The 21,945-nt window shown below is 33.1% G+C and overlaps 1 protein-coding gene and 1 long non-coding RNA gene across 4 annotated transcripts in view; one reads left to right on the forward strand and one right to left on the reverse strand.

Moving 5' to 3' along the window:
• The window catches only part of LOC127727951 (uncharacterized), a 68,019-nt gene extending 57,136 nt beyond the window's left edge, over positions 1–10,883 (reverse strand). Inside the window, exon 1 of the long non-coding RNA XR_007993932.1 lies at positions 10,828–10,883. This is a non-coding gene — a long non-coding RNA (uncharacterized LOC127727951). The remainder of the gene's footprint in view (positions 1–10,827) is intronic.
• LOC127727930 (stAR-related lipid transfer protein 3-like) overlaps positions 1–21,945 on the forward strand; it is a 191,169-nt gene that overhangs the window by 64,411 nt on the left and 104,813 nt on the right. For all 3 annotated transcript variants that reach the window (XM_052235087.1, XM_052235089.1, XM_052235088.1), the window contains exons 6-8: positions 1,776–1,829; positions 3,939–4,067; positions 15,792–15,896. In XM_052235087.1, coding sequence (XP_052091047.1) covers positions 3,998–4,067; positions 15,792–15,896 — 175 coding nt within the window. In that variant the 5' untranslated portion in view covers positions 1,776–1,829; positions 3,939–3,997. The remainder of the gene's footprint in view (positions 1–1,775; positions 1,830–3,938; positions 4,068–15,791; positions 15,897–21,945) is intronic.

Here is a 21,945-nt window from a genome sequence, read left to right on the forward strand (position 1 = left end):
TACCCTGTGTTCAGTGAGGACCTTTAATTTCTTCTTTCTGAAAAAGCAATCATTCATTTATTGGGCTGTACAAATAAATAAACTAATGATGAAAATACATTAAAACAGTTAGCATTTGCTGTCAGAATTGATTTACAGTGAATATTTACTGTACATTAACAACTGAACATTAAGCAAACAAAAAAAACTATCAATCATATAAGAATGGCTGAGAGTGTACTCTGAAAGCATGCAGTGATTTCTATTTTTTATTGCATATGTATCGTTAAAAATCAAATTCTTAAAAACAAAATATTTCTTTATTGATGTTCTGTTCTTTCCAGTTAAACTAATACATGTACAATGTAAAAGATTATCGGTCAATATTTTCAGCAAACCTGCATTTTAGCTCCCCTTTCAAAAAATCAAATAAATAAGTGTTGTTACTTTTTAACCCTTGAGTTATACCAGAAAAACATGCCTGTCTTATTCACTCAAGCCAAATTCACACATATAATCATGTAAGCGGCAAAGCTTCATTGGTTCCTTAATTTCTTTACTGCATCCCCATTAACCTGTATTTGAGAGATTATGTATCCAGAGATATCTAAGTAATTCAACAAAACTAAAGTATTTTGTGTTTTTATTTACACTGGTGATGAAACTATGCTACTTTAGCACTAATTTACTAACGTATCTTGATGACGTGCATCCCCTGTTCTGTCAAAGGACTATATATTATATTGAACAAACCTTTTATTTAGCTTTCTAATATAAAAATAAATATTTTTTATGCCCCCGTCGTAGCGGAGGGGGCATTAAGTTTTACCCTTGTCCGTCTGTACGTCCGTCTGTCCGTGCATCCCAGAAATGGTTTCCATTCTCTAACTTTAGTTTTCAAATTTTATGAAACTTATACACAATGCTTATTACCACAAAACACAGATCAAGTTTGAAATTTGGTGGCGTCACTTTTACCATTCTAGAGTTATGCCCCTTTACAAATGGAAAAATTGCTAAAATTTTCGTTTCCGTTCTCTAACTTTAGTTTCCTCAACCAAATGTTATGAAACTTATACACAATGCTTATTACCACAAAACACAGATCAAGTTTGAAATTTGGTGGCGTCACTTTTACCATTCTAGAGTTATGCCCCTTTACAAATGGAAAAAATTGCTAAAATTTTCGTTTCCGTTCTCTAACTTTAGTTTGCCTCAACCAAATGTTATGAAACTTAAACACAATGCTTATTACCACAAAACACAAATCAAGCTTGAATTTTGGTGGTGTCACTTTTACCATTCTAGAGTTATTTTTTAAATATTCTGATGTCGAACTTAAGGTGAATGGGACTAATGAGTTGTCAGACCAATGGGGTGTTGGACTGATGGGGTGTCAGAATATTTGGGCTACCCCTAATTGTATAATGCTTACAGTTACCAGTAGTAAAATTGAGAATGGAAATGGGGAATGTGTCCAGAGCAGACAACAGCCAAAGGCCACCTGAATGGGTCTTCAATGCAGCGAGAAACTCCCGCATCCGGAGGCGTCCTTCAGCTGGCCCCTAAACAAATATGTATACTAGTTCAGTGATAATGGACGTCATACTAAACTCCAAATCTGCTGATATAGAAATCATGCTGTTCTATACTATAAAACTAATCTATTGAGGAAAACTAAATCATGTGCAATACCCAAAGTAAATTTGTGTACAGAATTTTGAATAAAATGTTAAAATAAGTTATAATGAAGCATCTTGATTTTAATACTTGCACACTTTTTTGTTTTGATTCAGATTACAACTACATTATCCTGCTCATTCCTATTGGCAAAGTGTTTTGTGTTTAATGTAAGTATTTTTAATATATGTTTTGTATTTCATTTTAATATTCTATTAAGGACATTATAAAGAGAGGGAAAAGATAAAAGGGGCAATTAAAAACTGTAAGTCAAATAAAAATGTATAACACATGTCCAAAAAAGAAAACAGTGAAAAGATATCCACAACTAAACTAGAGGATAAGCAACTTGAACTCCACCAAAAGCTGGTATGAACTCCAGAAGGGTCAGTAGTTCCTGCTCAATTAGTGACATTTGTTTTGTCAATTCTTTTTAGCTCACCTGGCCAAAAGGCCAAGTGAGCTTTTCTCATCACTCTGCATCTGTTGTCCGTCGTTATTGACATTGTCGTCCGTTGTCACATGTTAAATTTTACAAAAATCTTCTATGAAACTACTGGGCCAAATTACACCAAACTTGGCTACAATCATCATTCGGGTAACTAGTTTTAAAAATGTGTCTGATTACCCTACCTGCCAACCAAGATGGCCGACATGGCTAAAAATAGAAAATAGAGGTAAAATGCAAGTTTTGCCTATTATTTTTAAAACCGGTATGAATAGAGAAATTCTGACAGGTGCAAAAATGTTCAGAACGCTCTACCTATTGCCCGTTCATGTCAAAACTGTCAGATGACTTCTTACAGGGTTTATTGCCCTTGAATGACAAATTTCAATTTTTAAATTTTTTTCCTATTATTTCGAAAATTATAATAGATAGACAGAAACTTTGTATAGCAAAAATGATCACCAAGATAAGATCTACAAATAAGTCAACATGACCAAAATTGTCAGTTTGTTTAGTAAGTCTCTTTACAAATCCTTGCTGTTGTAAGTTTCCTCTAAAAAAATGTATATAAAAAAAATTAGAATAAATTGTTCTGCTAATTCAATAGCTGGAAGTTTGAAATTATAGTGCATGGGTTTATCATGTTTACCTTTTTGTTTAGATAATCTCCTTAATTTCAGGTAATAAAACTTCAAATAGAGTAAAATTATAACTAGAACAATGTAATGGAAATATGACACTTAATCAGACATTATTGAAATCAAATAAAGTCTGGATGGCATTGTTTAAAAGTCTATGATCCTCTAATCAGTTAAGACAAGTAGGTAGTTGAAAATTCTTACTATTCTCTATTTAAATTTATAAACAATATATATTTTTAGTGTCAAAAAGGGAAACATTTATTTATTACTGAACAAGAATTCAATGTATTTTTTCATTGTCAGGAAGATTTCATATCATTTCTTTACTTTTATTATGATGAATCAAAGGATTATCTATTTTAAGCTTAAAGATAGGCGAAAGATACCAAAGGGACATTCAAACTCATAAGTCGAAAATAAACTGACAACGCCATGGCAAAAAAGAAAAAGACCACAAGACCAACAACAGTATACACAACATAACATAGAAAACTAAAGACTGAGCAACACTAACCCCACTAAAAACTGAAGGTGATCTTAGGTGCTCAGAAGGGTAAGCTGATCCTGCTCCACATGTGGCTCCCGTTGTGTTGCTCATGTATGTACAAACCCAGTGATAAGTCTAATTCGGTCGGTCATATTCAGGGAACAGGAGGAAGTGATTGTGGTTACTACAATAGGAACATACCCGTTGTCATCTGTCAAACAGATATTCCATATTGGTCAACCAACTCGTGATGGTGTCTGTAAGATTTTTCGAAGGGAATGAATTCAGATTCACCACTTGGAACTCTTGGTTTAATTTGATCGGAGTAAGAATATTAAAATTGATAAGAGAGCATTTGGAATGTTCATAGTACTGTTTACCTAATTGTTACTTTGTGAGAGATCATCCTTTTCAATTAATTCTTACCAGTAATTAAGTATCACTTACTTAGAGGACAGATATTCTTCTCTGGCATTGAATTAGTAGAACACAAATATAATCATCAGGAAAGAAACACATTACAATTTTCAAATGTTTTGAATTTGTATACATTTATTTTGTAAAATTGCTTAATGTATGTATAATATAAGATGTAAAGATTTCATAAACAGACCCATAGTAAAAATAAACCAAATATTTTTGAACTTACATTGATAATAATAAACAATAGTAATATTAATGTTTCATGCTCTCATTTTTTCAGTTTGCTGATACAGAGCATGACAATGCATAGGCTATGTATTGTTGATAGTATCATTTAGCATGGCATGGGTTGAGACATGGTTTCTGGATTTTAAAGTCTTGCCATCTGAGAAAAAGGCAAGAAAGAAAGGTAAATAGAGTTTTATGTCATATCATGTAAAGTAAATTCTCTTATGGTTAGGGCCTGCTATCCATTTCCTGTATGAAGAGATATTCCTTGTATCACACTGAACAGAGTGTGATATGAATAAGTGATTCTGAAAAACTTGTTAATTTGGTTTGGGCCTATCCTGCAATGAGTTACAAAAATTGTGACATTTCCATTGGCTATTCCTTAGGTAAATGGTGACTTCACAGCAGACTACATTTCCCCCATGGCAATTCAAATTTATGATTTCTTTAATTGTATACAAAAACACGTCTCACCTCAAATGTTTTGAAGTGTACAAAACTCTTGAAAACATCTGATGTTCATATTTGATACCAAAATCAGACTTATGTAGTTGTACTCTTTTAACTTAATGCAAAGGATAAGCACAACGATTCATAGAATTTTCTTTTTCACACAAAGATTTTTTACCATAAGAGAAATAGGTTTAACGTGTGAGAATTGAATATTACTTGAATTGTTTCCCCCTTTTATGCAATGAAGGATTATGCTCTTAAAAATATTTGACAGTGTTTTGTGACAATCTGGATTTTTGCTGGGGGGGGGGGGGGGGGGGGAGGGGGGAGTGGCATTTTAGAATGAGACGAAAAAAAATCATTTTTTGTGAAAAACTCAGACTTTTTTCCCTTATCAGTCAACCCTCGGATTGTGAAGGATGTTTCTGACCACTATGATTTAGATGCTTTTTTACCTTTTGACAGTGGTCCGCTTCAATATCATGAATGGTCTTCTGTAATACTAACACTGGACCAAAAATGAACTTTGTTTTGAAATGATGAAATTTAGTGCCAGAAGCAGTTTTTCAAATATTTTTGAAAGATAACTAAAGTTTAAAGAGTTTAAAGAACATGTTTAATTAATTATTGCATACAATTTTATTACCATACATTCAAAGATTTGAAGGCTTATCTTCCAAATCATCATATGATTGTGCAGATGGATTTTGCAAAATTTCAATTAAAAGACAGCTGATGAGACTTCAGTAAATGGGATATCAGTTTAATATCACCATGTTGTTTTATTTATCACAAAGTCAACAACACATTACATCATCAAAACTTCACCTGCAACTTTTGTTTTTTCTGTCATTTAACGGCTTGTTCCAGTTCTGTAACTATTGATTCAGATTTATACAATGTAATCTTGTCTTCTCAATAATTAAAGAGAATAAACATAATTTAGAAGTATATTGTACATAGCAGTATTTTGAGGTGATGAAATAGGTGGAACTGTTAAACAGTACTCTTACCTTGCCTTAAAAGTGAGGAAATGTTTGAAACTGAATGCTGATGAGTGATGACTTTTATGGGCTGCAATTATTAATATTTCAGGAACTTTGAAAAAAGATATATGAACATTAGAGGCAGTTTATGCCATTATTTTGAATGAAAACATTGCAAGAAACAGGAAACCTGTCAGGGGAGCTTTACAACTACACTATTACCAACGGCATCTTCATATATTTATTTGGATACCTTAATTACATCAGTATCCTTTCAAACATGGTTACATTGTATATTGCTGGATCTTCCATGTGCTCCATGAAACCTCTTTCAAAACTATTATCAGAAATTTTATCAGCAATCAAAAACAGCCTTAAAAGTAATTGTGAAATTACGTATTCTAGAGGCGGCATGAATCGAGATGTGGATACTAAAAAATTCCAAAGATCTGTTAGAGTACATGTACATACAATCTAAGACTCTTTGATCTTGCAATTTCTACACTTTACACACATATTCACCATTCCAAATTAAAAGACAAATCAAGAGAGTTGGTCCTGCTTTGTTTCTTAAAAAAGAATGGCCAACTTAAATACATGTATCTTGTCTTAGGGAGGGATAAATCGTACTTTGTAAAAAATCACTCTTGATTCAAACAAAAAATCAGTTTTCCACACTTTTTTTCTTCGTGCTTGAAGATTTTGATTTGATATTTGGTATATTGTTTTATCATGACAAGTAACAGATCAAGTTCGAAATTTGGTCCGGTCTGATAATTTTGTGCAGAGTTATGGTCCGTGGACTTAGAAAATTCACTCAAATATTCAGTTTTCCGCACTTTTTTTAGTTAGCTTGAGGATATTGATTTAATAATTGGTACATTGTTTTATCATGACAAGTTACAGATCAAGTTCGAATTTTGTTCCGGTCTGATGATTTTGTGCAGAGTTATGGTCCTTTAACTTAGAAAATTCACTCAAATAATCAGTTTTCCACACTTTTTTTCGTCATGCTTGAAGATATTGATTTGATAATTAGTATATAATTTTATCATGACAAGTTACAGACCAAGTTTGAATTTTGTTCTGGTCTGATGATTTTGTGCAGAGTTATGGTCCTTGGACTTGGAAAATTCACTTAAATAATCAGTTTTCCACACTTTTTGTCATCATGCTTGATATTTGTTATATAGTTTACACCATGACAAGTTATAGATCAAGTTAGCATATTGTTCCAGTACAATTAAGTTTTAACCGGTAGGGGACTATGTATTGCCATGCAATACTCTCAGAATGCTTGTTCAGACTGATTTATCAAATATCAAATATTTATTTGGGTTTGAATCAAATTGTCAACTTAGCCATTTAACAAATGTTTAAGGAGATAACTCAAATAGTAAATTTTTTTATAAAGGAATGATAGAGAAATCAATTTACTTGTAGCAAGAAAACAAGGTTTACTTGGTGACACAATTTTTTTTTAAATTTTCTTAAAGCATATTTTAAAGCATATTTTAAAACCTATCTTCTCTTATTTTATTTCAAAATTCTATCTCATAGATTTCTTTTTATTCACAAAAAAGTGTTTTTTCATGAACAATCTCTGTTTGACCAATTTTGCAGGAATAGCACTCTGACCCATACTTTTTATTATATTTTTGAAAAAAGCGTGGAAAAATCTAGATTCTGGCAAAGTATAAGAAAATTCTATCCGAGCAAATATATACAAATGATCCACCTTAAGGACACCATCATGAGTTGGTTGATCGTTATGGAATATTTGTTTCACAGATGAAGATGGATGTGTTCCAATCTTCGTAACCACAATCCTGTCCTCCTTTTCCTCGAAGGTGACCTACTGAATTAGACTTATCACCGAGTTTTTACTAACATGAGCATCATGACAGGTGCCACACGTGTCTGGCTGCTTACCTTTCTGGAGCACCTGAGATGACCCCCCGTTATTGGTGCTCAATCTTTAGTTTTCTATGTTGTGTATTGTATACTGTTGTTTGTCTTTGTGTCTTTTTCTTGTTATGTCCCCCCGCAGCCATACGTATGTCCCAAAATTAGTTTCTGTTCTGTAACTTTAGTTTGCCTCAACAAAATGTTATGAAACTTATATACAATGCTTATTACCACAAAACACAGATCAAATTTGAAATTGGGTTAGGTCACTTTTACCTTTCTTTAGTTATGTCAGTAAAAACTTCAAAACCAATAACAAAGAGTACTCTCTAGTTCTGTTGAATTTTAAATTGTATACCAGTATTTAAAGGTGATGTATTTCTTAGTTCATGCAGCTTAGTAACATGTACAGTTCTCTTTCCTTCAAGTCCGTGATTCCACATAATCATGCATCCCTTTCAATCTGTGGTTAATATATAGTGGACTTATCTGTCTGCATGATTCTTGGCTTTCATTAAGATTTTGTTGTGTTGACAAATACAACACATTTTCACTTCATTAATTATAAAAAAAAATGAGATAACCATAAGTTATTCCATCAATTACTTAATGTTGCCATTTGATAGAATATTGAATGGTGCATGCACAGTCAGTTTAGATCAGATGATAGATAATGTTAGTTTTAACTTATTTAATTGATCAAAGACAATTTACTTATGATACATATTTTCCCCAAGAATTGACATCTGCAATCATATACTTTTATCAATATATTATATATATTTGTCTCACTGGCAATTATACCACATCTTCTTATTTTTATATAATAAATTAAATAAAAAAACACCAATTTTTATACGACCGCAAAAAAATTTTGTGGTCGTATATTGGTATGACGTCGTCGTCGTCGTCGTCCGGCGTCGTCGTCGTCGTCGTCGTCGTCGTCGTCCGAAGACACATTGGTTTTCGCACTCTAACTTTAGTTTAAGTGAATGGATCTTTTTGAAATTTGACCATAAGGTTAAATACCACAAAAGGAAGGTTGGGATTGATTTTGGGGGTTATGGTACCAACAGTTAAGGAATTAGGGGCCAAAAAGGGGCCAAAAATGAGCATTTTCTAGTTTCCAGACAATAACTGTGGAACGGTGTATGGATCTCTCTGAAATTATACTACAAGTTTCCATACCACAAAGGGATGGTTAGGATTTGCTTTGGGGGGTTATGGCTCAAACCGTTTAGGAATTAGGGGCAAAAAAGGGGGAAAAACAAGGTTGTCCTGGTTAATGGACAAATACTTTAGTACAAAACATAATTTAAAGCAGTGTAAGGGAGATAAATCAAATACATCATTGAAATTATCTCCCTTACACTGCTTTTAAATTATGTATAAAGTAATGGTTAATGAACAATAAAGATAATCTAAAACAGTGTAAGGGAGGTAATTCAAATACAACGTTTTGGTTACTTCCCTTACACTGCTTTTAAATTATGTTTAAAAAAATGAATATTTATAAAGGAAGACCAGTAAAAATATCTGCAAATGTTTTCATCTTTTTTTTTTACAAAAAAATCCATATGAAAGATTTGACACTATATTTTTATTAATTCTATTATAAAATAGATTAAGTTAGCACTATGGTAAATTTAAATGGGTAATTATGGTTGCCAACTCCATTGGAAATTTGAATTGAGATTATGACCATATCTTGAGGGAAAGAATTTTTTTGGGGGAAAAAAGGGGGGGGGGGGGGGGATAAAAAGAAATTGTGGGGGGGCCAATTTTTTCTCATTTCAGATTTCAGAAATTAAAAAGAATTATTCTTCAAATATTATTTTTTTTTCAAATTTCAAATATTGAAAAATTTCAAGAAGTAATCTTTAATTGCACAGTATGGCGCATTAGATTTGTAAAATCTTTGATCACATTTATTTATTTGTTATGCCGAATCTAACAGTGTATTTAGATTTTTAATTTTGGGTCCAGTTTTCAAATTGGTCTACATTAATGTCCAAAGGGTCCAAAATTAAACTTTGTTTGATTTTAGCAAAAATTGAATATATGAGGTTCTTTGATATGCTGAATCTAAACATGTATTTAGATTTTTGATTTTTGGCCCAGTTTTCAAGTTGGTCCAAATTGGGGTCCAAAATTAAACTTTGTTTGATTTCAACAAAAATTGAATATATGGGGTTCTTTGATATGCCAAATCTAACCGTGTTTTTAGATTTTTAATTTGGGTCCCGTTTTTTAAATTGGTCTTCATTGAGGTCCAAAGGGTCCAAAATTAAACTTAGTTTGATTTTAACAAAAATTGAATTCTTGGGGTTCTTTGATATGCTGAATCTAAACATGTGTTTAGATTTTTGATTATGGGCCCAGTTTTCAAGTTGGTCCAAGTTGGGGTCCAAAATTAAACTTTGTTTGATTTCAACAAAAATTGAATATATGGGGTTCTTTGTTATGCTGAATCTAACCATGAATTTAGATTTTTTATTTGTGGGCCCCGCTATCAAATTGGTTCATATTGAGGTCAAAAGGGTCCAAAATTAAACTTTGTTTGATTTCAACAAAAATTGAATATATGAGGTTCTTTGATATGCTGAATCTAACCATGTATTTAGATTTTTTATTTGTAGGCCCCGCTATCAAATTGGTTCATATTGAGGTCAAAAGGGTCCAAAATTAAACTTTGTTTGATTTCATCGAAAATTGAATTATTGGGGTTCTTTGATATGCCAAATCTAACCGTGTTTTTAGATTTTTAATTTGGGTCCCGTTTTTTAAATTGGTCTTCATTGAGGTCCAAAGGGTCCAAAATTAAACTTAGTTTGATTTTAACAAAAATTGAATTCTTGGGGTTCTTTGATATGCTGAATCTAAACATGTGTTTAGATTTTTGATTATGGGCCCAGTTTTCAAGTTGGTCCAAGTTGGGGTCCAAAATTAAACTTTGTTTGATTTCAACAAAAATTGAATATATGGGGTTCTTTGTTATGCTGAATCTAACCATGAATTTAGATTTTTTATTTGTGGGCCCCGCTATCAAATTGGTTCATATTGAGGTCAAAAGGGTCCAAAATTAAACTTTGTTTGATTTTATCAAAAATTGAATTATTGGGGTTCTTTGATATTCCAAATCTAACCGTATATTTAGATTATTAATTTTAAGTCCCGTTTTTTAAATTGGTCTACATTAAGGTCCAAAGGGTCCAAAATTAAACTTAGTTTGATTTTAGCAAAAATTGAATTCTTGGGGTTCTTTGATATGCTGAATCTAAACATGTGTTTAGATTTTTGATTATGGGCCCAGTTTTCAAGTTTGTCCAAGTTGGGGTCCAAAATTAAACTTTGTTTGATTTTAACAAAAATTGAATATATGGGGTTCTTTGATATGCTGAATCTAACCATGTATTTTGATTTTGGACATTGGACCATAATAGGTAAATTAAAAAAATTCAAGTTCTTAGACCACATTCTTTCTGTGTCAGAAACCTATGCTGTGTCAAATATTTAATAACAATCCAAATTTTGAGCTGTATCAAGCTTGAATGTTGTGTCCATACTTGCCCCAACTGTTCAGGGTTCGACCTCTGCGGTCGTATCAAGCTGCGCCCCAGCGAAGCATTTTATTATATGATGAATTAAATATAAAAACACCAATTTTTATATGATGAATTAAATATAAAAACACCATTTTTATACCCCATGCAACGAGTTGTGGAGGGTATAATGTTTATGACCCGTCCGTCCGTCTGTCCGTCCGTCAGTCCGTCAGTCTGTCAGTCCGTCAGTCCATCAGTCCATAAGTCCTGTTTCTTGTCATCGCAACTCCTCTCAAACCACACAACAGAATTTCACGAAACCTTTTTAGATAATAAGGACATACTATGCAGTTGTGCATATCGACAGGAAATTACGATTCAATTTTTTTTCTAGGAGTTACGCCCCTTTGAACTTATTTACTTTAATGTACTACTGCAACAGTTTGTCATCTCAACTCCTCTGAAACCACACAACAAAATTTCATGAAACTTTGTAGATAATAAGGACATACTACGTAGATGTGCATATCGACAGGAAATTACTATTCAATTTTTTTTCCAGGAGTTACGCCCCTTTTAACTTATTTGCCTAATATACTACTGCAACCTTTTGTCATCGCAACTCCTCTCAAACCAAACAACAGAATTTCATGAAACCTTTTCAGATAATAAGGACATACTACGTAGATGTGCATATAACAGGAAATTACGATTCAATTTTTTTTCTAGGAGTTACGCCCCTTTGAACTTATTTGCTTCAATATACCTCTGCAACAGTTTGTCATCGCAACTCCTCTGAAACCACACAACAGAATTTCATGAATCTTTGTAGATAATAAGGACATACTAGATAGATGTGCATATTGACAGGAAATTATGATTCAATTTTTTTTCTAGGAGTTGCGCCCCTTTGAACTTATTTGCTTCAATATACCTCTGCAACAGTTTGTCATCGCAACTCTTCTGAAACCACACAACAGAATTTCATGAAACTTTGTAGATAATAAGGACATACTATGTAGATGTGCATATAGACAGGAAAATATGATTCAATTTTTTTTTCTTATACAATTTTTTTTTCTTACAGTTATTTTATTTCTCCAGTGACAAAGTGGGGACGTGGGGTATGTGAGCGCGCTCACTAAGGTTCTTTAATATGTCTTTCCTTGACGGAGTCAAAAAGGGAGACATAGGTATGCTGTTTCCAGCGTCGTCGGCGGCATCAACAATGTATTAGTTTGTTATTAGATCTAGTTTATGGTGAACCACTAGTGGTAGGTCATTGATATTTGATATGCAGTTGTATTAGCATTGGCACATCTCATTTCCATGGAGATTATTTGGCCCTGCCCCCTCAGTCATGGTCTATTGAATTTGAAACTTTTGCTTAGTTTACATGTGTTAGTTTGTGATTAGGTCAGTTTATTGGGAACCACTAATGGTACATCAATTATATTTGGTATCCACTTGTATAAGCATTGGCATATCTCATTTCCATGGAAATTATTTGGCACCGCCCCCTCAGTCTATTGACTTTGAAACTTTTGCTTAGTTTAGATGTATAATTAGTTTGTGATTAGGTCAGTTCAAGGGGAACCATTAGTGGTAGGCCAATGTAAATTGGTATGCAGTTGTATAAGCATTAGTACATCTCATTTCCATGGAGAATATTTGGCCCAGCCCCCTCAGTCATGGTCTATTGACTTTGAAACTTTTGATTAGTTTTCATATATTAGTTTGTGATTAGATCAGTTTAAGATGAACCGCTAATGTTAAGTCAATGATATTTGGTATGCAAATTTATTGGCATTTGCAAGTCTCCTTTCCATGGAGATTATATAGCCCCACCCCCTCATCATGGTTCATTGACTTTGAAGCTCTTACATAGTTTACAAGTTAATGTTTGTGTTTAGGTTTGTTGAAAGGGAACAACTTGTGACAAGTCAATGGTATTTGGTATGCAGTTGTATTAGCATTGGCACATCTCATTTCCATGGAGATTGCTTAGCCATGTACCTTCAGTCATGGTTCATTGACTTTAAATATTTGCATAACTTACATGTTAAAGTATTGCTATTTTAATTTCAACATTTGCATTATCAAAATTACAAAAAGGCGAGACATATCTCTGTGTTAACAGTTTATTATATGATAGCTATAGATTAAGTATAAAAACACTAAAACATTTTACAAATAGTGGAAAAAAACCAACAAAGAACCAAAATACATCTATAAAATATAAAGATAAGAAGATGCTGTATGATTGCCAATGAGACAACTTTCCACCAGAGACCAAATGACTTAGAAATTAGCATCTATAGGTCACAGTACAGCCTTTAACGATGAGTACAACCCATACCTCATAGCAAGCAGCCCATACCACATAGCAAGCTATTAAAGACATCCACTGAGGTATAGGCTCCTGACTTCGGACAGGCACATACAGAATGTGGCAGGGTTAAACATGTTAGTGGTCACCCAACCCTCCCCTAAACCTGGGACAGTGGTGCAACAGAACAGCTAAAGAACAAACTGTACAAAACATTAAATATGATAAACAGCAACAAAAGACAACCACTCAATGATAGACTCCTGACTTGGGACATACACATATAGAATGTGGCAGGGTTAAACTTGTTTTTACGTGCATATGAAAATAAAAGATGTTTTACATAATAATACAAGACTCATTTGACAAGGATGTAATTTATGTTGCCTTTTTAACTTTTTATGTCCCCCGCCACGGTGGAAGGGGCTTTAAGTGTTACCCTTGTCTGTACGTATGTATGTCCCAAAATTAGTTTATGTTCTCTAACTTTAGTTTGACTCAACCAAATGTTATGAAACTTATACACAATGCTTCTTACCACAAAACACAGATCACATTTGAATTTGGGTTGCGTCACTTTTTCCATTCTTGAGTTATGCCCTTTACAAATGGAAAAATTGCTAAAATTTTCGTTTCCGTTCTCTAACTTTAGTTTGTCTCAACCAAATGTTATGAAACTTATACACAATGCTTATTACCACAAAACACAAATCAAGCTTGAATTTTGGTGGTGTCACTTTTGCCATTCTAGAGTTATTTTTTAAATATTCTGATGTTGAACTAATTTTGATGCTTCTTACCACAAAACGCAGATCACATTTGAATTTGGGTTGCGTCACATTTTCCATTCTTGAGTTATGCCCCTTTACAAATGTTAAAATTGCTAAAATTTTCTTTCCGTTCTTAAACTTTAGCTTGCCTCAACCTAATGTTAAGAAACTTTTACACAATGCTTATTACCATAAAACACAGATCAAGTTCAAATTTGGGTGGCGTTACTTTTACAGTTCTCTAGTTATGTCCCTTTATAATATTACGCAAGTGGGGGCATGATCTGTGTCCCATAGACGCATTCTCCATTTATTTGATTTGTGCGTCACTGATGAGTCTTTTGTAGACGAAATGTGCATCTGGCATCCTGATATCTGTGATGAGTTTATATTGTCAAGGTTAAAAGATCTAGAGAGAAACATATTATTTTTTAATTCAAATAAAACTTAGATTTATTTCTATGTCCAATTTCATCATGATTTAAATGCCTATTTAAATTTTGTCTAGTCTCATCAAAGTCAAAATAGCAAGACTAAGGTGTGCTGTTTGGGCATCAGCAGTATAAACCATGTATTAGTTTGTGGTTAGGTCAATTTAAGGGGATTTAAGCACTAGTGGTAGATCAATGATATTTGGTATGCAGTTGTATTAGCATTTGCAATGCAAGACTCATTTCCATCGAAATTATATGGTCCTCACTGAGTCATCATGTTTGATTAATCTTGAAACATTTGCAAAGATTACATGTTAAAGTTTGTGTTCATGTTAGTTTAAAGTGAACCACTTATGCTAGTCAATGATATTTGCATTGGTATGCAGTTATCTGAGCATTAGAATTTCTCATTTCCGTGGAATTCATTTGGCCCTGCACCTTCAGTCATGGTTTGGAATCCATTGACTTTGTATGCTTTGCATATTTTACATGTTAAAGCATTGCCATTTTTGTCGAGCCTGCAAAAATTTTTTCACAAAAGTGAGACATAGCGATCCTAGATTCTGTTGCCAGTGGTGGTTACGGTTTCGTCAACATTTAGGTTCAGTCTGTGGTTAAAGTTTCAATAACATTGTCAAACCTAAATGGAATTTTATGAATTTGGACAGAAGCTTGTTTATGACCAAAAGACAGTATCCAATTAGCAAAATTTTGAAAATATTTATTTTCATTTTTCAATATTTTACTGATAAATGGACTTGTTTTTGTTTACAGTTAAGAAGTAGATACAGTCTGAGGTTAAAGTTTTTTAGTCATCAATAACTTTTTCAAACTTCATGGAATTTTAGGAAATTTGGACAGAAGCTTAGTTATGACCAAAATACAGTATTTACAGTAAAATTTTTAAAAATATTTATTTTCATTTTTCCATTTTTAAGTGATAAACGGACTTAGTTTTTTTTAAAGTTAACAAATAGATACAGTCTGGAGTTCAAGTTTGTTTAACATCAATTACTTTTTCAAACCGTCATAGAATTTTATGAAACTTTGGCACAAGCTTTGTTATGATTAAGCGATAATGTCTGAAGCAAACTTTTGAAAATATATATATCCTTCATGGATTGTTATGAAACTTGAACAGAAGCTAATCTTCAAGACCACGAAATAGCATCTAAAGAAAAAGTTTGATTTTTTTTTCAATTCTGTATTTTACTGATTAATGGACTCACTTTTTAAGTCAACATTACACTTTTACACTTATATCAGCAATCGCAGGCGAGACACAGGGTTCTGCGGAACCACTTATGAATTTTTATTTCATATTTGCATTATACATGTACTATCAAAATAACATAAAGGTGGAACATATTTCTGTGTCAACAGTTTATTCTTGTATGTAATTGTTCTGACTTATTTTGATGTAATGTTTCTTTTGACTTATCTTATGAATTTAAAGCAACCAAATGTATTGTTTCAGTAACTATGGGTCACTATGATGAAAGATCACCATTGCTTGGAGATGTAGAAGGTCAGAGACGTGGTAGAGAAGATGCTGAATACTACAGTCCAGAAAACAGTGATGGTGAGTAGTAATGTGATATAATCATAATGTAATCTAGATACAATATTTAAGTAGTGTTACTATGTATACTTATTCAAGTATTGCTAGTTTGTACCGAGTATTGATTAACAAAATTATACTTGATTAATCTGTTTTTTGTAAAAACATTCTCCCCTTCTTTCAAAAAATTTGAATTTTTTCGAGAATGCCCCTTGGAGAATACAAGAAATATACCTGTGTAGCATCATCATTAAGAGAAACATCCTCTCGAAGAAGAACAAAATAACTTAATAACAGACAATCACTGAATCAGGCATCTCACCAGGTGAGTGACTTCTAATCATATAACACCTTCTCATATTGCAAGGGTGGGGATGACCCCTAGGGACTTCTTTTACATATCATTCAAATCATTTTGAAATTACAAACAGGAATATATATGGTTGAATAGGGGTGGGGATCTCAAACATTTAAAGATAATAGAACATTCAAAAATGGCAGGGGAATAGGATGATCCCTGGGGACTAACCCTGTATATCATTTCATATCTTATTGGCATGACAAACTGGAATATACTGTGGATTCATTATTATTCGTTGGATACTAGTTTTCCCAGGCATAGTATAATCACAAATTTAAATGTTCAACTAAAAACCAATTTTCCATAGGCTTGTATGCAGACATTGGCAAAATCATATAATCAAATATCCATGAAAATGCAAAATTTCTTCAATCCACGAAAATTGATATCCACCAAAATAAATGATTCCACAGTATATGGTTTAGGGTTGGGGATCTTGAACACTAGCAAGATATTTGAACATTCTCAAATGACAGGGGATGACCCCTGGGGACTCACCCTATAAATCATTAAAATCATTTTAACATGACAAACAGGAATATGTTTGGTTTAAGGGTGGGGATCTTGACCACTAACAAGATATTTGAACATTCTCAAATGATAGGGGTTGGGGATGAACCCTGGGGATGAACCCTATATATTATTAGTCCCCAACCGACGAAGTCGAAAGGGACTTAAGGTTTGCATTCCGTCTGTCTGTCTGTCTGTCTGTCTGTCTGTCCATCCGTCAGTCCGGCAGTCCGGCTAATCAGTTTTCCACACTTTCTTTCGTCATGCTTGAAGATATTGATTTGATAATTGGTATATAGTTTTATCATGACAAGTTACAGATCAAGTTCGAATTTTGTTCCGGTCTGATGATTTTGTGCAGAGTTATGGTCCCTGGACTTAGAAAATTCACTTAAATAATCAGTTTTCCACACTTTTTTCCGTCATGCTTGAAGATATTGACTTGATATTTGTTATATAGTTTACACCATGACAAGTTATAGATCAAGTTAGCATTTTGTTCCAGTACAATGAATTTTTAACTGGCAGGGGACTGTATTGCTATGCAATACTCTCAGAATGCTTGTTCAAATTATTTTGACAATGAAATTCCAAAAAATCCCCTAGGGTCCTATGGTAAACACCTCCTTTCTTTTGGGCCCTCAAAGTACCCCTTAATAGATCTTCCCAATGCACAAACTAGACTTAACTTTGTTAGGGAGACTTAATAATTACAGTTTAATTGTGTGTCACTAATGAAACCATTATTTTTATCTAGAAATAACCCCTCCCCCCCCCCCCCCCCCCATCCCCCCCTTTATCAGTTCATATACATCATGCAATTTTTGGATTATATGCCACCTGAAAGTTCTTCAGGATGATAAAATACTAGTATTAGCAGCTAGCCTCTCCCAATTTACCCTTGATTTTGAAGAGAAAATTTTTTTTTTTGACAAGTATTGGACACAAACAGGCTGATATCCAGTTGAAATTAAACATAGAAATTCTTTGTTAAAGAAGGTAAAAATGGCCAAGTTGGTATATTTGAATTGTTTACATCTGTTTCTATGGGTTTTAAAAGTTTAATGTCGGTTCCATACCATAAAAGGGATGTTGGGTATGATTTTGGGGGTTGTGGTCCTAACCGCTTAGGAAAAAGAAGCCATAAAACAATACTTTTCTGATAATTTGTATAAATTGCTTATTGCTTGACCAATTTCAATGGGGTTTAATTCAAAGTTTTGAATTCTTGGGGTTCTTTGATATGCTGAATCTAATCCGTGTATTTAGATTTTGGATTTTGGACCCCGTTTTTAAATTGGTCCACATTGAGGTCCAAAGAATCCAAAATTGAATTTTGTTTGATTTCATCAAAGACTGAATTCTTGGGGTTCTTTGATATGCTGAATCTAACCATGTATTTAGATTTTAGATATTGGACCATAATAGGTAAATGTCAAATTTCAATTTTTTAAGTTCTTAGACAACATACATTCTATGTCAGAAACCTATGGCATTTCAAATATTTAATCACAATCCAAATGCAGAGCTGTATTGGACAATTAATAGAAATTGTAAGTAGATTCATAGTTAAAAATAGATATAGCATCAAATTCTAATTTTAGAAATTATGTATAAATATTTTGAAAAATAATTATAGGTTAAATTAATAGATGCTGAATTTATCCATGTATTTAGATTTTGGATATTGGACCTGAATAGGTAACAGTTCAATTTCAAATTTTTCAGTTCTTTGACCACATTCATTCTGTGTCAAATATTTAATCACAATCCAAATTCACAGCTGTATCAAGCTTGAATGTAATGTCCAATCTTGTCCCAATTGTTCAGGGTTCGACCTCTAACGTCATATTAAGCTGCACTCTGCGGAGATTTTTATTTTGTTAAGTGAAATACTCACATATCATGAGTAATAGGATAACTATATTTGGTATATGGGTTCCTTGCAACGTTTTCAGTTTTCATGTCATCAGGTAGGGTTCACCTGACTTCGACCTCGTTCCATGGATCAGTGATCAAAGTTGAAGATACATGGTCATGCAAGTCTGTATCTCAGATACTATAAACAATAGGTCAGTTATATTTGGTGTATGGAATGATTCTAAGGTGTACATGTCTGTCTGGCAGGGTTCATATAACCTTGACTTCATTTCATTGGAAATGTTAAGATTTTGTGGGTTTTTTCAGGTATTATTAGCGATAGGACCACTACATTTGGTGTATTGAATGATTGTAAGGTGTACATGTCTGTCTGGCATGGTTCAACTGACTGTGACCTCATTTTCATAGAACATTGATAATGTTAAGTTTATGTGATACTTGTAGAAAACCTTCATATTACAGACTTTCAACAGGAATTCAGTCATAAGTAAATCAGGCGAGACATTACAGCGTGTGCACTCTTGTCTAAGTTGTCTTACAATTAACATACAAAAATATAAAACTTTTGTGGCCTGTGGTAGATCCTAAAAGGCGAATGTGGATAAAGCAGACTGTGGTAGATCCCAGAAGACAAAACAGTTGAATTTCAAGAACCCGTGTTAGATCCTTTGCTACATGTGAACCTGAATAAACTATCCTGTGGTGGATCCCAGCAGGTTAATGGGAATAAAAATACTGTGGATTTATTTTCATGGGTACCAGTTTTTGTGGGTTGAGGAAAACTAGTTTTTCCTTGGATATTTGTTATCATGGTTTTGCCAAAGTCAGCATACAAGCTTATAGAAACTAGTAATAAGTTGAACATTTTAACTTGTGGTTCACTGGGGCTGCATCCAGAAATCCTCAAAAACATTGGTATCCCACGAATAATAATGAATCCACAGTAGATCCTGTGGTAGATTCCAATAGGTGAATGTGAATAAAGCTATCTTAATTTAGATCCCAGCAGATGAATGTAAATAAACTATCCTGTGGTAGATCCCAATAGGCAAAGATGAACTCATACTTAAATAACTATAAATAACAGGTAAAAAATTACTTGCAAAAATTTAATACCTTGCATGAAGAGGAACTGATTCTCAGGAAAGGTTTCATTTCTTTTGCAATATTGTCAATAACATGGTATTAAATTTTTGCAAGTAATGTTTTACCTTGACAAAGAGGAACTGATTCTCAGGAAGGGTTTCAATTCTTTTGCAATAAAAGAAAAGACAACTATAAAACCATAATAAATGGATATATTTTATTTTGTATGTTCCTATGGAAATTTGTGACTTCCAAAATTATACGACTGCAAAATTTTTCGTGTTCGTATTATGTTACGGCAATGCCTGCGTCGTCGTATGAGGACATTTTGGTTCACAGACAATAACTTGAGTATAATGAAATTTTAGCACAAGGTTCCATACCACAATAGGAAGGTTGGGATTGATTTTTGGGGTTATTGTCTTAGCTGTTTTGTAATTAGGGGCCAAAAACAAGCATTTTTCTTGTCATCCGAAGACATTTTGGTTCGCAGACAATAACTTGAGTATAAGTGTATGGATCTCTATGAAATTTTATCACAAGGTTCCATACCACAATAGGAGGGTTTGGATTGATTTTGTTTTTTTTTTGTTATAGCTGTTTTGTAATTAGGGGCCATAAAGTGGCCAAAAACAAGCATTTTTATGGTTTGCAAATGTAACAGTGTATTCCTTCCACCAGTGTATAATTTCCAGAGGAATTATTGCACCAGGTTACTTTTTCCATGCTTAATGTAAATCATCCTTTAATATAAAAATATTAGGAGATGTGGTATGATTGCCAATGAGACAACTATCCACCAAAGTTCAAATGAAGTGGATGTAAGCAATTATAGCCAACCGCACGGCCTTCAACAATGAGAAAAACCAATACTGTATGGTTGGCTATAATAGGCCCCGACATGAAAAATATGAAACAATTCAATTGAGAAAACTAATAACATAATTTATAACAAAACAATTTACGAAAAAAAAATATGAGACATAAACCAACGACAAACACTGAACTACAGGCTCCTGACTTGGGACAGGCACATAAAGAAGTGGCGGGGTTAAACATGTTTGTGAGCGCTCAACCCTCCCCTAACCTGGGACATTGGTGTAACAGTACAACATAAGAACAAACTATAAAAATCAGTTGAAAAAGGCTTAACTGATCAGATGGATACAAATAGAAATACATCTAACAAAAACACAGAGTGGACGTGGACAGGTACTTATACATCCCCACAACAAAAAGACATTAAGTACAGATCTGAGAGTACTCGCAGTTACTGACAGCTAGTTCAAAGCCAATAACAACTAATAAAAAAATCATGTATCTTAGACTAAAATATCAATCAGTTCACATCCAACATCCAATGAATTTAGTGTAAAGAATTATTAACAGTCAGAGAAAAACATGACCTTGTGCAATGCCAAACTATAGGTATCGACAGATTGTAAAACCGTGAGAGTACATATGTGTAATATTTAGTATGGTTTTAATTTAGTGATAACAAAATCAATATTTATACCAATGAAAACAAATCCATAGGCCGATGCGGCTCTCCAAAGCAGGGGCTGAACTTTTTCTCCAGCCTTGTACCTGGCTAAGAAAAATCCATAGGCTGAATAATCAAAGATTTAATTACAGTGTTGAATAACCTTTTAGAATAAGTTTATTTAAAGTTTACCCGGATGGTATCTAAATTTCCTGGCTTGGTTTACAACATCACCGTAAATTTTAGAATGTGCTATTCAGTTTGAAATAAGTTTTCTACAGGTACAGCCAAACTTGCACACCAAATCGTTGTATCTATGGAAGAATTTAGTAAAGGTTTTAAGTAATTTGAGGTAACGAAATCACTGACTTAATAATTTACTAGTAATACATAGATTACTCTCATTGAAATCCAAAACGTCACTACAGACACGAGGATATTGAAAGAGTTGGGATATTTAAACACCGTAAGATGGTGCCAAAGGAAGATCACCGTCCAAAAAGGGAAAATTAACAATAGGGAAAGAAAAATCATCCCTTTTGTCGTAAAATTTTGTGTCAAGTTTCTGGTGTAATACTGAAATATCTAAATCTAGGAAAGGACAGTTATTGCTGTTAATATTTGATTTATTTAAAGTTAGTTTCTTTGGGTAAATTTCAGCAGTATATTTAGAGAATTCTTGATTATTTAACGAAAAAATATCATCAAGATAACGGTAAGTGTTGTTGAATTTATCAATTAAATGAAAT

Source organism: Mytilus californianus, unplaced genomic scaffold (assembly GCF_021869535.1).
Source record: "Mytilus californianus isolate M0D057914Y unplaced genomic scaffold, xbMytCali1.0.p SCAF_2, whole genome shotgun sequence".
NCBI lineage: Eukaryota > Metazoa > Mollusca > Bivalvia > Mytilida > Mytilidae > Mytilus > Mytilus californianus.